Here is a 14,035-nt window from a genome sequence, read left to right as displayed (position 1 = left end):
GGGGCGCTGTTGCCTGGGCAGCGCGCGGGCAAGACTGGACTCAGGCGGCTCGCGGGACAGTCTTCGTGCTCCGGCCTCCTTGAAGTCCCCGGTCCTCGAGGAGGCGGCGGCGGCGGCGGCGGCGCGCTGAGGGTACTGGGCCGGGCGGAAGAAGTTGATCCCGAGATATTTCCGGTTCCGGTGTCAGTTCGAGGCGCCGCCGCCGCTGCCGCAGCCGCCGGATCCGCGATGCCTAAAGGAGGTGAGGGCCAAACGCGCGTGGCCTGCGGGCCTCGAGGGGCTGCCCGAGTCCGGCTCCCGCTGTTCATTCTGCCCGCGGGTGTCTCGGAGAGCGGCGCCAAGGGAGGACGTCCGCGCCGGCTGAGGGCCAGGCCTGGGCCTCGGCGCCCAATTGTCCCGATGGAGAAACTGAGGACCGGAGTGGCTACGAGCCACTCCTTCGGGGGTCTGAGGAGACCCAAGGCTCCGGCTCCTCGCCGACGCCGAAGGCCTGATCTGGGGCGCGCTCTCTTGGCCTGAGGGACCTGGAGTTTACTCCCTCTTCCAGGCTCGCGGGGACTGAGTCACCGCGTCCCGCGCCTGTGCCGAGCCCGTCTGCCTTGCGCGTAGAACGTGGGGCCTCTCGAGCTCCGGGCGAGCGAGGCCTGCCTAATGAGACCTAACTTGATGCTCTCGAGGTTGGCTGACTGGCTTTGAATGTCCCTGTTCGGCAGCGGCTCTATGTGTGTCTCTGAGCCAGTCGCTTAACCTCCCTGTGTCTCAGTTTTCTCATTTGCAAGGGGCTTTTGATTGTACCTACCTCATAGTAGTGATGTGAGGCTTACACCACCAGGTGATCCACGTGGAGTGCGCAGCACAGCTCCAGGCAGTCAAGCGCTCGCTAAGCATTATTTATACGGTTTCGTCAATTTCTTGGCCAAGAGGATAGAAGATGCGTGGCTTCCCAGTGCATCGTAGACAGTCCTTTCTCTTTCCCCTAAGAGTCCGTAGTTCTTGATTTCAAGTCTAGCTGTGTCACTGCCCAACTCTGTGGCCTGAAACAAATTATTTAATTCCTGCCCATTTTTGTCATCTGGAACACCTGGCTGATAACCCTTAGCTTGGAGAGCTGGAGATAGAGGTCATAAAATAATGGAGCACTCAAAGTGCCTGGTTAACTTCTGGCCCAGAACAGATGTTCCGTTAATAGTGGTAGCTCAAGTGTCATGTTGGTTAAGATGCTTTAGCCCACAGGAAATCTACTTGGAGCTTTTTCAAACCTAAATGACTTCCTGACTCTCTACTTGCAGAGATATTGGGGCTTACAGAATCGAATCCATTTAAACCTACCTCTCTGTTGATTTAGCCTGGTAGGAAGAGCCAGGTGTCTTCCATTTTCCACAGCCTCCTGTTGTGCAAAATGAGGGTGCCATCTGAACCCTTCTGGTTCCAGAATTCTGGTTCTAAGTGTCCTACTTCATAGATAGTTTGAGTCAAAGTTGGAGGTTACAGAATCCTAAATATGAATTCTTGGTTAAATGACTTGGCCTTCGGCTTGTGAAAAGCTTTATGAGCAGATAAGATTTACCTATTTTGCTTGGGTTTATTTGCTTGAAAAGCAAAAGAAAACAAGATTTTTTTTTTTAAGTATAAAATTATCCAAGAGAAAAGGATGAACTCTTGTTTCCATTAGTAACTGTAAAGCATTTTCAAAGGCATGCTGGTAAAAGTTATTGTAGTCTGAACTAAGGGCCATATCCCCTAGCCAAGTGTGCGGAATGACAGCGTGTAGTAGCCAGTTTTGAGTTGTTATTACTGCCTGGAATATTGAGAGGCCTGGAAAGCTTGTTGGGTTTTTTTTTTTTTTAACTGGCAAGCTTGATCTTTCACAATAGGACTTGGATGAGCGTAGACTGAGACACCCCCCGGGAACCCAGGTAGTCATTAAAAATGGGTGGTGTGATCTGTAGCAGCCCAATTATGGCTTTGCAGCTGCTGTCTAGGAAATAAGAGGAGGTTGGTATCTCTGCTACTGTCTCTCGAGTCCAGAGAAGCTGTGGCTGTCTAATTACAGATTCTCTGCACTCAGACTCACTAGAAATCAGCTGGGCCGAAGCTTCCAGAAGAGGTGGGGATGGATTGAGGCCACAACCACCCCAGCGTCTTCCAGGACCAGCAGGGCAGGGGTCAGTCTATTGTCCTAGCTCAAGAGGCTCAGACTGATACTCTTAGATGAACTTTAATTGCTAATCACACTTTTAACTGTTAGAAGGGAGTCAGCTTTATTTTCAACTTTAACTTTGCCAGCTATGTTTCTTACTCCGCATGCAAGAAAGTTTCCAATAGGTTTAGGGTTTTTTCTTTATAGTGTAATGCTCAGGTGAACAAAAAGTGTTTCATTACATCCCCTGACCTTTTTTTTTTTTTAATGTTTATTTATTTTGAAATAGCACAATAGGGGAAAGGACAGAGGGAAAGAGAGAATCCCAGGCAGGCTCTGCCATGTCAGCACAGAGCCCAATGTGGGGCTTGAACCCACAATCCATGAGATCACGACCTGAGCCGAAACCGAGTCGGACGCTTAACGGACTGAGCCACCCAGGTGTCCCATATTCCCTGACTTTTATAGGGAATCACTAATGTGGTCAGTGGCTTTGTTTTTTTATCTCCTGCCAAAATACCTTATTAGAAAATTAGCAAACATAGCATACGTTTTTGTAGTGCTTAATCCGATCCCAGGCACTGTTCCAACAGTTTTACATGTGTTAACAAATTCATTCCCATGACAACTCCAGGAGGTAGGGACACAGCTGAAGACACTGAGACTGAGAGGTCAGGTACCTTCCCAAAGCTTGTAAGTGGTAGAGCTGAGATTTGAGCCTGAGGGTCAGACTCCAGCATTCGTGCTCTTCATCATTCGGTTTCAGTCTTTAGTGTCTTGTCTTTAGAATGGGATCAGCCATGATTCTCCACATATGGGCTCAAAGGTGGGGCTAGATTCAGGCCACAACTACCTCAGCATCCTCCAGAACCAGCAGAGCAGGGGTCAGTCCATTGTCCTGGCTCAAGAGGGTCTATGGTTGTGCCAGAACTTTTGCAAGTAAAAAGGACTGTAGTGTTAAATGTTCTTACTGCATTTTGACCTGAGTTTGGATTCTAAGGCACCATGGGATTTAGCCAGTTATTACATGCAGCGTGCCCTCTCCCACATCCTCCTCTCAGGTCTTATCTGTAGGAACCTATGTCTAGCACGTAGTTTGGTGCTGCATCAGGTGGTCGCATGTTGCCTCTTTTGTCTCTTTGGATATGTGAAGAGAGGAGAATAGGTTTGGGTGGTGCTTGGTGAGGGGTAGGGGAGGTCTATGCAGCCTCTGATGACAGCACCTCAAGCAGGACGCAGCCCTTTGGGGCTCAGGGCAATCAGGGAAGCTGATTACCTCCCACCTCCTAAGCTGCCGATCCTCGTGCAGGGAGAAAGGGAGGCCACAAAGGCCGGGCACGGCAGTACACAAGCCCTGAGGAGATCGACGCGCAGCTCCAGGCTGAGAAGCAGAAGGCCAGGGTGAGTACGTGCCTGTGCCAGCCACTCCAGTGGCCCAGGGCGGTGCCCTGCCTCTTTGTCATCCAGAGAGGCCAGGCAGGGACCACCAATTCCTAGGCAGAAGCCAGCACCTGGGGGGGGGGGGGGGCGGGGCGGGGCACGGGCAGCAGGCGGGTGTCCCTGAACAACCAGCGACAGTGAAGAGGAGAGGTATCTTCTGATTGAATCAATTAGAACTTTGTTCTTTTAGCGATGGTCGCCTTAGTGGGTGTCTCTTCTTGGTCCTGTGTCCTGCTTTCTGGAAGCTGTCGTTTTGCCAGGCCCTGCCCATCCATAGCTCAAACTTCCCGCACTCCCCGTCTGTCTGCTGTAGCCATGCCACACCCAGCACAACATAGTGCCCTGCCTCCCCTCACCCCCAGCAGGCAGAGCACCCTTCGTTCCTCCAGACCTTGCTCAGAGTCATCTCCTCTATGATTCTCACTGATGCTCTTCACCCTGCCCCCTCTGGTCCAAGCTTAGCAGTTCCCTCCACTCTGTTCCTGCGGTGTTTTTTCCAGCCTACTGTCAGGAAGTGGAATATTTCTATCCTTGTCAATGTCCACATCCCTGACCACACCATTAGATCCTCGCCTGAATAAGGGCCGAAAAGAGCACAGTCAGGCTGGATGGGTGACACCGCTGTGAAGGGCCTGGGAGCCCCTAGAAGGGAGGGGCTGCATTTGAATGGAGGAGGGGGCAGAGGGCTGGATGGAGGAGCTGCCAGCTAAGTGGGACCTTGGAGAGTATGTGGGCAAGTGGTAGGGGGAAGGATGTACTGACTTTGTTAGGAATGTTTTTGGTGGGGAAGCAAGAAAGGTGGAGGGAAGTGGCATGTTGAGTGTTGTCCCGGGAAGTCAGCGCAGCAGGCCATCTGCAGAGGCAGGCTCGAGTGACTGGCCCTCCATTTCCACCGTGGGAGTGGGACACGGGAGGACTTGCCCAGGAAAACAGTACAGTTTGACAGCTGCATGTGGCAGCTGGGGAAGCAGGAGGGGGGCTGAGCGGGACTGAGGTTCCCCGCCCCACAGCCGAGTCCTTCTGACCCTGGGAGATGAACTTCTCACCAGGCTGGAGTGTGGGAATGGCTTCCAGGCTGTGGAGCCAAATATATAGGCTGCCTCTGACCCAGGTCCCCTACCAGGGGCCGGGGTTACAGAGTAGGACCCTTGTCATACTGGGTCCCAGCCTTGTGGGGGTTTAATTCCTTGGGGTCCACAGTCTGGAGGTGGTGGGAGCAGGGTTCACAGTCTAGGGGGTTTGTGCATTTTTGATTTTGCAGGTTGTCCATTTCTGAAACAGGAAGAAGAGGAACAAGGAGAAGAAGGTGGAGATGGGGCTGCGGGGGACCCCAAAAAGGAGAAGAAATCCCTAGACTCAGATGAGAGTGAAGATGAAGAAGATGATTACCAGGTGCTGAGTTTGGTGGAGGCCTGGGACTTGGACTCATTCATTCAACAAACATCTATTAAGTGCTTGTTGGTCACCATTCCCAATGGTGGATGCAGACAGAGTCTTCAATCTTAAGGGGTTATGTTTTAATAGCAAGGTACAGACAATGAGGATGTGAACAAATGTTATGATTTCAAGTAGCAGCAAGTATTATGAGTAAGATGGACTGATCATGGGTACTTGAAGCAGTGTGTGGTGAGGAGGGTGACTTTTTTTTTTTTTTTTTTTTTTAAATTTTTTTCAACGTTTATTTATTTTTGGGACAGAGAGAGACAGAGCATGAACAGGGGAGGGGCAGAGAGAGAGGGAGACACAGAATCGGAAACAGGCTCCAGGCTCTGAGCCATCAGCCCAGAGCCTGATGCGGGGCTCGAACTCCCGGACCGCGAGATCGTGACCTGGCTGAAGTCGGACGCTTAACCGACTGCGCCACCCAGGCGCCCCAAGGAGGGTGACTTTTAAACTGAGATCTGAAAAACAGGCTGGAGCCTGGTGTGTGAAAAACCAACGTGCAGAGCCGTCAGGGTGGCCGGATTGGCAAGTGCAGGGGCTCCGGGGTCGGACAGGACAGCAGGAGGCATGTGCCTGGGTGGGTAAGGGGTAGAGTGGCTAGGGATGCGGGAGAAGAGGTTGGCCAGGGCAGCTCCCGAGTGGCAGTTGAAGGGTTTGAGTTTCACTGTTGCGGGTAGTGGGCAGCTGGTGGAGGCCTTGAAGTGGCGGAGAGTGATGACCAGATTTGCTTTTAAAAGGTGGTTGTGGCTTCTCTGCAAAGAGTAAATTGTAGAGGATGTAAGCAGGGAAATGGCAGCAGGTCACCAGACAAGAGATTGTGGCTGGGCCAATGGGGGAGAGGGGGCAGGTTCACGCTGTGTCTTTGGGTTTGCTGAAGGGTGGGTCCAGGGACTGAGGGAAGGAGGCATGAGGCTATGGCATAAGGATGGTCGGAAGGAGCAGGGTAGGCGAGGGGTGAGTCTCGAGTTCCATTTAGGCACATTCGCTTGTGACATGAACATAAAAGTGGACGTGTTCACAGGTAGCTCAAATGGCTGTTGTTGTCTGGAGCTCTGCGTCAGATTGGCTGGTATTTGGAACCTGTTTCCCTGGTCACTTAAAGAGAAAGCTGTGGTCAACAGCACCTGAGACTTGGGCCCAGCCTGCTATACTGGGGACTTGTGCTCCTGTTGAACATCTCCCAGGGGAGGTGGGAGGTGCAGGCTCCCTAAACCCGTAGACTGCGATCCCATGGCTTCTTCTCATGTCACATTTCCCTCCCATGAGCTGAGATGGGTAGGAATTGGAATTGGTCCTGAGAACATCCTTAGTGTGGCCTGCCCTGGGGACCCAGCAGTGGTTGTTGCAGTCAGACGTGAGCTTCCAGAGGCTGAGCCTGAAGTAGGGGGCGTAGTGCTCTGTGTTGAGAGCTTGTGAGTTGGGCTTGGGTTCTCAGCTCTTCGGTCTGCTTCCTGGTTGGCCTCAGGCAAGTTGTTTAGTCCTGTGCCTCTGTTCTGTCACCTGTGAATCTGAGACAATAACCTCCAGTTGCTGGGACTTGGCATAGGTTGGGCTCCAGTCACGTGCACTTGCTGTCCTTGTACCTCCTGGGCTGGTGAAGACACCCCGAGGTGCTGTTCCCACTGTGAGGCTTGGGCCGAGCATCATGTTGTCCGGGGGTGGAGCAGAAGTTTGTCCCTGCCCAGGGGGGCTGTTGGGAGATGGTGGGCATGGCCCTCAGGGGCTCTGCTGGACGGACTTTTCCAACAGCCGGCTTCTTGTCTTACCTTAGCAAAAGCGCAAAGGCGTGGAAGGGCTCATCGACATTGAGAACCCTAACAGGGTGGCACAGACAACCAAAAAGGTCACACAACTGGACCTGGATGGGCCCAAGGAGCTTTCAAGGAGAGAACGGTAACCTCTGCTACTGGGCCTTGTGACCTGGGCACGTGGGCAGGGGGCTGACCTTCGTGGCGGGGTGGGAGGAGCGGCTGAGGCACCCAGTTCCCCTACCCTTGCCTCCTGGGCCCTGGGGTTCCCAGGGACTGGGTGAGGGCTCTAGCTACAGTATCTGTTTTTTTTGTTTATCTCATTCCTCAAAGGCTCTATAGAAGCTTTTCCAGAAACACCAAACAGAAATAATTTTTCACCAGTAGGAACACAACAGGGAAAATAGAACAACAGTTTTAGACCTGAGCGTCACACTTGAAGTAATGCCCAAGGAAATGGAGGGTTATGGTACAGTCTCTTCCTCCACCGCACCCCACTCTGGGGACAGTTCCTTACCCAGCCCAGTCTGACCATTCTTGGCCTGCATTCTTTGATGTCATTGCCGTGGGGGTTGGGAGAACCCAGAGGTTCACGGTGCCGAGAGCACAGTACAGAGAGGTCTGCTGGCTGCCCCAGTGCTCCCTAAGTCCCAGGTGGAAACGGAGCTGCAGACAGCCTTCTCTTTGCAATTATATGAGGGTCTCAATTGAGTGCTGAAGTGCCCTGCACATGGCCATTCCTTGACAGGTAGTGCCTGGACTTTCAGTGGCCACCAGCTGACAGCAGGGACCTTATAAGAGGTTGAAGGCCACTAGGGAAAGCTGTCCTGTTTTGTTTTGTTTTGTTTTTCCCTTCCTGGGCTGCTGAGATTTAAATCTGCCTTCCTGTGCTAACCCCATGACAGCTGAGGGTTTTATGAAAAGGCTCACAAGTTCGGGGTGTGATGAGAGGCTGCTAAGGATTCTACTCCTCCAGTAGCTTCCTTCTCACCAGTAAGAAGAGGATCCTGTTGTTACCCCCACCCTTTGAGGCTGCAGAGTGAAAGCCATGAAGGCCGGCATCCTGCCTGGTCCCGAGCCTTCACCCAGAGGACCTTGCAGAGCCCCCTCCCCCCTCCCCACCCCCCAACCCTGGTTTGGATCTCTGCTGCTAGCTCAGAGGCTCCTGACCCTGCACCTGCCTCCCAGGGTAGGATCTGCTGGGCTGACAGGTGTTCCAGTCTCCTCTCTATTGCACGTGTCTTACTGAGAGTCACCTGGGCGAAACGTCTGCTCAGCTGACTTTTGGTGGCTGGCTCTCCTCCCCTCTGGCCAGGCCCCATGCCTTGTTTCTTATCACCCAGCGTGGTGTGCTGTCAGGGCCTCTGGGAGGCCAAGTCCCTTTCCCATGCTCCTGTTAGGGCTTCCCTGTCCCCTCCTCCAATACTTGGCTCGTCCAGGATTGTGGTATAAGAGGAACAATCTAATATCTCAGTGGAAAGTGCACGCTTCACTCCAGAATCTCAGGCCTGGGAGGAGGATCTCAGAGGGAAGACTTAATGAGAGGGAGGAGCTAATGACCATCACCTCTCTACCTAGTGGGTTGGTAACTGACACCTTTGTCCTGTGGGAGTAGAGCTCTTAGGCCTACACCCTCCTTGGTGGGGGCTCACCACTTTGAAGGCAGCCTCTTACACATCTGAGCTGCTCTAATTGAGAATGTGCCATGTCCTGTGGACCTGAGATTGGGTGGGTGTGGTTCCCATCTGTGGCCACTCCCTTCTCTACCCCTCGTAGAATGTGGTTCCCAGTGTCTTCCTCCTCTTGCTCATCTCTTGATACACAGTCCACTGGTTTTGCTCCCCCTTTCTTACCGGGGACACCAGACCGTAGTCAGCATCCCCCCGCTGGCCAATGCAGACATTGTTCACCGTGTGCTGAGTTCACCCCCATCCTATGTTACGTGTCTGGGGAAGCTGGTACACTGCTTGAACTTCCTCCAGCCTGCTGAGAAGTCCAGGCCTGTCCCTTTGCTTGTTTGTTTGGTGAGTGTCCATCAGGGAGGGGGCACACAGAGCAAGGGCACCCTCCTCCACTTGGGCTCCGGGCCCAAGTACTTGGCTTTTATTCTGGCTCCCACATCTAGCTCGGCTGATAATAGTGGGGAAGATGTCCCTTATGACACCATTTTATCCAAACAGAGAAGAAATCGAGAAGCAGAAAGCAAAAGAGCGTTACATGAAAATGCATTTAGCTGGGAAGACAGAGCAAGCCAAAGCTGACCTTGCCCGGCTGGCAATCATTCGGAAACAGCGGGAAGAGGCTGCCAGGAAGAAAGAAGAGGAGAGGAAAGGTAAGTCCTGAGCTGCCGGTGTGACTGCCTGACGGTTTCTGGGAAAGCCGCTAAACCCTGCGCTTCAGTGTCCTTGTTGTGAAATGGGATGGGGTTGGGTTGTTGGGTGGAGGGCCAGCCTGTGTGTAAATGCACTTACTTTCTCATCAGTGGAGGTGGGCGTTTCTGCCCCAACCTTCTGGGGTGTTGGGAGGGCTCAGCAGCAGCTAGAAGTCAGATGAGGGTTTGGATCTAAGCAGAGCACTGTCTACAGCATCTGAGGGAAGCCGCAGGGATGTACCTAGGGCAGACCTTCAAGGCTGGCAGGTTCCACTGAATTATCCGGTGCCTTGTGTGGCTGGGAAAGCTACCTCGGAGAACCACCGTCCATCTGAGGGGCTTGAGAGGGTGCGGCAGGGCTGGGCTGGACCAGACTTCACGGTCCAGACCCAGGTGAAATCTGGCCCAACTGTCCCACTTCCCTCATCCCCTCCCTCCCAATGGGGTCAGAGGTGGAGCCTTTTCCTAGGTCAGGATAGCTGTGGGGAGTTGGTCTGGTTTACAGGAGCATTTGACTCAGGACCTGGTCTCATGTGGGGCCACAAGAGCCCTTAGGGACCAGCATGCTGTCCTGCCTCCTCACCAGATCATGGGGAAACTGAGGCCTAGATCGGGAGATAAGTTGCCCCAGGGTTGTCACCACACTGGAGGTAGCCTGCTGTCCCGGCTCCCTGCTCTTGCTTCACAAAGCCCAGGCAGGGGAGGAACTTCAGGTGTTGCTGACTGGAGGTTTTGGCCCCCACAAAAGAGGCTGTAATTACGGGGTTCTGCCTCTGGGTGGGGTAAGAAGTTTCTCTTTGCCGGTAGCTTCAGTGTTGGGAGCCCTGTGTCAGGGGCAGCCACCCAAACTTGGCAAGAATGTCTGGACAGTGGCTCCTGCGGGAATCCTTCCTGGTCTGTTCCCCCTCTGCCAGCTGAGTCTGTTGCCCAGAATGTGTTCTGAGGTCCCTCGGCCCTCCAGGGCAGTGCTTCTGGGGTGCATGGGGGTGTGTGCAGGGAGGGGGTCTTGTGTTAACACCAACCCTTCCCTTCCTGCCCTCAGCAAAAGACGACGCGACCTTGTCGGGAAAGCGAGTGCAGTCGCTGTCCCTGAATAAGTAGCACGGCCTGTGGGAGGAGGCACCGGGGACCTGGGCCGCTCTGCCAGGACCTCTGCCGCGTCTCACCCACCCTGCCCTGGCGCCGCTGCAGCAGCCCCTCACGGCAAGGAGCCCCCACCCTGGCCTGGGGCCTCCTTTTCATCTTGGCACAGAAATCGTTTGGGGGGGGGGATGGTGGGAGGGTGCTGGGGGAAGGGGCAGCTGCCATCTTTGAGACAGAAAGATGCGGGACAGCATTTCATATGTAACCATTGGAATGTCTTTGCTGTTTTTAGAATTCAGAACTCTTGTTGGGGGAGCCTGGGAGGTGGGGTAAGAAGAGCTTCCGTTTATCCCGTAGATTGCACAGTAGGGGCTGGTTGTGCAGAGGGGCAGCTGCTGCTGAGTTTGCAACAACCAGCCCCAGTCTGTGTTGCCTGGGTGCTCGCTCAGAGGGGCTGTCGTCCAGGAGCCCGTGTCCCTGGATCCCTGAGGGTCATGGCTTGTCCCCAGCCAGTCCCCTTCGCCCTTCCCCGCCCCATTCCCACCCTTCTGGCCAGAGCCAGGGCCCATTCTTAACCTTGCCCATTGATCATTTCAAGAAACCTCTGTTTACTGTGCAGCACCCAGGCAGAACATGCTCCACAAGTCCAACTTGTATATTTGGCAGATTAAACTTGACATTATCGTAACGTTTGTTCTGTGATCCATTTTTGGGCCCCCGTGCTTGGGCTCTTTTCACCCAACAGGGCATGGTGTTGCTGTCAGGCCAGTCTGCCCTGCAAGGTTCAGGCAGCATCCAGCAGTGTGTGGGGACTTGTCCCTGGGCCTCCGAGCTAGGAGAGACCTCAGGACAGAGCCAGCTCCTCCCCTCCCTTTACCTGACCATGGTGGACCTTAAGTTGGAGTGGCCAGGGTGCCGTCTGCTGCCCTCAGCAGGCCGACAGCAGCTCTGCGCCTCCCCGCCCTGCCCTCCAGGTGCCCCTGCTGGTAACAGTCTCAGGATTTGAGTGCTGGAAGGAAGTGTCCCAGCACCCACGTGACTGCCAGGCATCACCTCATCCCGTCTTTACCACCCCGGGTGGTGGAGATGGCAGCAGGGAAACAGACTTCATGGTCACGTGAGCTGCCTGCAGAATTGGCCACTGTGCCTGTCCCTTCTCCTGCACCCCTTCATGAGGGGCGCTCTGCCTTGTGAACAGCAGTGTCCTTTGTGTACGATCCTGAGAGGTCAGTAACTTGTGCCAAGCAGGGGTTTGGCCTGAGGTCAGAAAGAGGGATTTAATGGGCAGAGATGGAATCAGGCCCCTGACTTCCAGGGGCTCCTACCATGCCCCCCTGGGCTTGACCGTGCTAGAGGTCAACAGACCCAGGAGCCCCCGGCAGGGACACCACGGCCGCCAGTGTCTACAGCTCACCCTGGCCTGCAGAAAATCCCTCTGCCCCTGGGACCTGTGAGAACACCTCCCCCTCTCCTGGAGGTCCTGCCGTAGCTCAGGTTCGGTCTGTCCCACGCAAATGAGGTTTTCTGACAAGATGGAGGAAGGTACAAGAAGGTGGTGGCTGTTTGGCAAGGTGCACAGATAGTGCACGGTCGTTGCCTCCAGGGGCCACCAGCCAGCAGAACTGGAGCCACGTGGGGTGGTAAGGAAGTATCTTCTAACGTGCTGGAAGCTGATTTGCAGGAGTGGCCGGCATGAAGAGGCTGTGCTTGGCCAGCAAGGCTCCTGGTGTGCCCAGGACTGTTGTCTTGTTGGACCTGGTGTGAGACCGGAGGCGAGGACTTCCCTGGTGGCTGCAGGCCCATGAAAGGTTGTATAGATCTCAGCTGCACGCCTGGGTGACATGCTGGCAAGAGTTCTGGCTTGAGGCATTTCCTTCCTGGTTCAGCTAGAGATCCGGACACACATCGAGTACATTTCAGCAGACGCCCCTCAAGGCTTGGAAGTCAAGCCTGAGCTTGGATCCTGGCTCTGCTGCCTCCTGCCCGTGAGACTTTGAAGAGGTAACTTCTTTCTCTGGCATTCTATGCTCTTAAAATGGGAATAACAAAGCCTTCCTCCCAAGGTGGGGACACAGTGACTCTTGGGTGTTAGGATTCTCCCAGTTGTGTCCTCCACCACTCACCCAGGTCACCCCAGCTGCTCCCTGTCCCTCCTCCCCTGCATCCTCTTGGTCCCCAGGGCCTGTGCTGTTCCCACATCATCTCACACCTACACAACAGCAGCAACCTCAGATCTCTGCCCAGTTCTAGTGGCCTGATTCCCCAGGATGCGAGGGGCCTCCAGAAGCTGGTCTCTGGGGACCTTCCCAGCCTTACCCACCCATCTCTTCCCTGTCCTGCGCCCTATCAGTCCTCTGACTCCTAGAAGGGTCAAACCCTTGCCCCCAGCCCTTGCATGTTACTTGCCTGGAAACTTCCCTCAGCCCCAACCCCTCCTTTTCTTTCTCTGTCACCTTCTCCCCCTACCAAAAACACTGGGTTGTCATCATCTACCTCCCCCACCAGACTATGAGCTTCTTGTCTCCTTCACTGTCCTCAGCATCCAGTAGGACATGGCACAGAGCACAGAAGGCCCAGCAAGCCCGGCCAGTGGTCCTGGTGTCCACTGGTGATGTGCACATCACAGAACAGGGTCCAGATCCCCTCCTTCCCTGGTGGGACTTCCCACCTGCCACAGGAGCCTTGACCACCCTTTGAGGAGCCATCCTACCCTACAGTGTCATAATGCCTTTTCTTTCTTGGTAGAAGCAAATGACTGAGCTTATCAGGGTTTTGGGGGGTTTTTTTTTTAGTGTTTGTTTTGTAAGAGCACTTGAGCAAGGGGTGGGGCAGAGAGAGGGGGAAAGAAAGAATCGCTAGCACGCTGTGTGTTGTCAGAAATGAAGAGTCTGACGCTTAACTGACCGAGCCACCCAGGCACCCGAGCCTGTCAGCTTTAAGCCAAGACTTGTCTGTAATGAGGGCAGACGGTTGACACTGTGAAGCCTCTGCTTGAGGCCTCGGTGGCCGAACAAGAGCCTGTTTGCCGTTCATCTTTCTCTAAGAGTAAGGGGGAACCTGTTCCTCGGGGTCTCGGAACAACACTGATACCCTGGGGCCATGTTTCCAGCCCCAAGCTGAGCTGTAGAAAAAGGTATGTGAATATCTCCCTGGCCTTCCGGGGCCTGACAACAGTTGAGTCAGGACCAGAAGCTCACTTTGCAGAGGGCTGGTACTGGCTGGGTGGACCTTGGCACTGCATTTCATAGAGAATAAGAGGAGTTGTGTGGCCCGTCTCATTGTGATTTAAAAAAGGATCTGTGGGCCTCTTGCGACTGAGGAGGCTCTCCTGAGGGACGGGCCTAGAACAGTTTGAGAGAAGGCATCTTGAGGTACCATTTTTATGCAAATGTAAGGGGGAGTTCACAGTTCTGATCTGTTGATGTAAATCATGTTACCCAACTAGACTAAGAAAAAAACGTGAATAGGACACTAAGAAGCACACGTTAAATAGGCGCTCTGAGTGAAACAGGAATGGGGGAAAAACTGTCTCAGGAAATGATGTGCATATATCAAAAATCAACTGCCAGCATCGAGTAGAGAAATACTTTCCCATTAAAGCCCAGAACCAGCTAAAATGTGCAACCGCTGGTCTGGGAATCAGGCTACTGAATGACGGGATGGACACCTGCTTCTGGCAGCCCCCTGGCTGGACTGCAGGGAAAGGAACCATTTAGGGGAAGGCCCTTGGGTTTAAAGATCAATTTTGCTGACAAGGAAAAATAAGCTACCTGAGCCCTTGTGAAAATGAACTTCTCCCAGACACAGAGA

At 53.9% G+C, this 14,035-nt stretch overlaps 1 protein-coding gene across 1 annotated transcript; it reads left to right on the top strand.

The window, feature by feature from the left end:
* The first annotated feature begins 83 nt into the window (after window positions 1-83).
* PDAP1 (PDGFA associated protein 1) lies at window positions 84-10,913 on the top strand. The gene is made up of 6 exons (XM_043561211.1): window positions 84-241; window positions 3,450-3,541; window positions 4,862-4,972; window positions 6,795-6,916; window positions 8,952-9,103; window positions 10,185-10,913. Exons 1-6 carry the CDS (start codon window positions 229-231, stop codon window positions 10,241-10,243), a joined length of 549 nt encoding a protein of 182 aa, XP_043417146.1. The 5' UTR covers window positions 84-228; the 3' UTR covers window positions 10,244-10,913.
* Window positions 10,914-14,035: the final 3,122 nt, after the last annotated feature.

Source organism: Prionailurus bengalensis, chromosome E3 (genome assembly GCF_016509475.1).
Source record: "Prionailurus bengalensis isolate Pbe53 chromosome E3, Fcat_Pben_1.1_paternal_pri, whole genome shotgun sequence".
Classification (NCBI taxonomy): Eukaryota; Metazoa; Chordata; class Mammalia; order Carnivora; family Felidae; genus Prionailurus; species Prionailurus bengalensis.
This window is presented reverse-complemented; position numbering and strand designations above follow the sequence as displayed.

What these genes read in the sequence shown, in the direction of transcription:
- PDAP1 (XM_043561211.1), top strand. An exon ending in CTGAGAAGCAGAAGGCCAGG is followed by an intron (nt 3,542 to 4,861) that starts GTGAGTACGTGC and finishes TTTCTGAAACAG; the next exon opens with GAAGAAGAGGAACAAGGAGA. An exon ending in ATGAAGAAGATGATTACCAG is followed by an intron (nt 4,973 to 6,794) that starts GTGCTGAGTTTG and finishes GTCTTACCTTAG; the next exon opens with CAAAAGCGCAAAGGCGTGGA.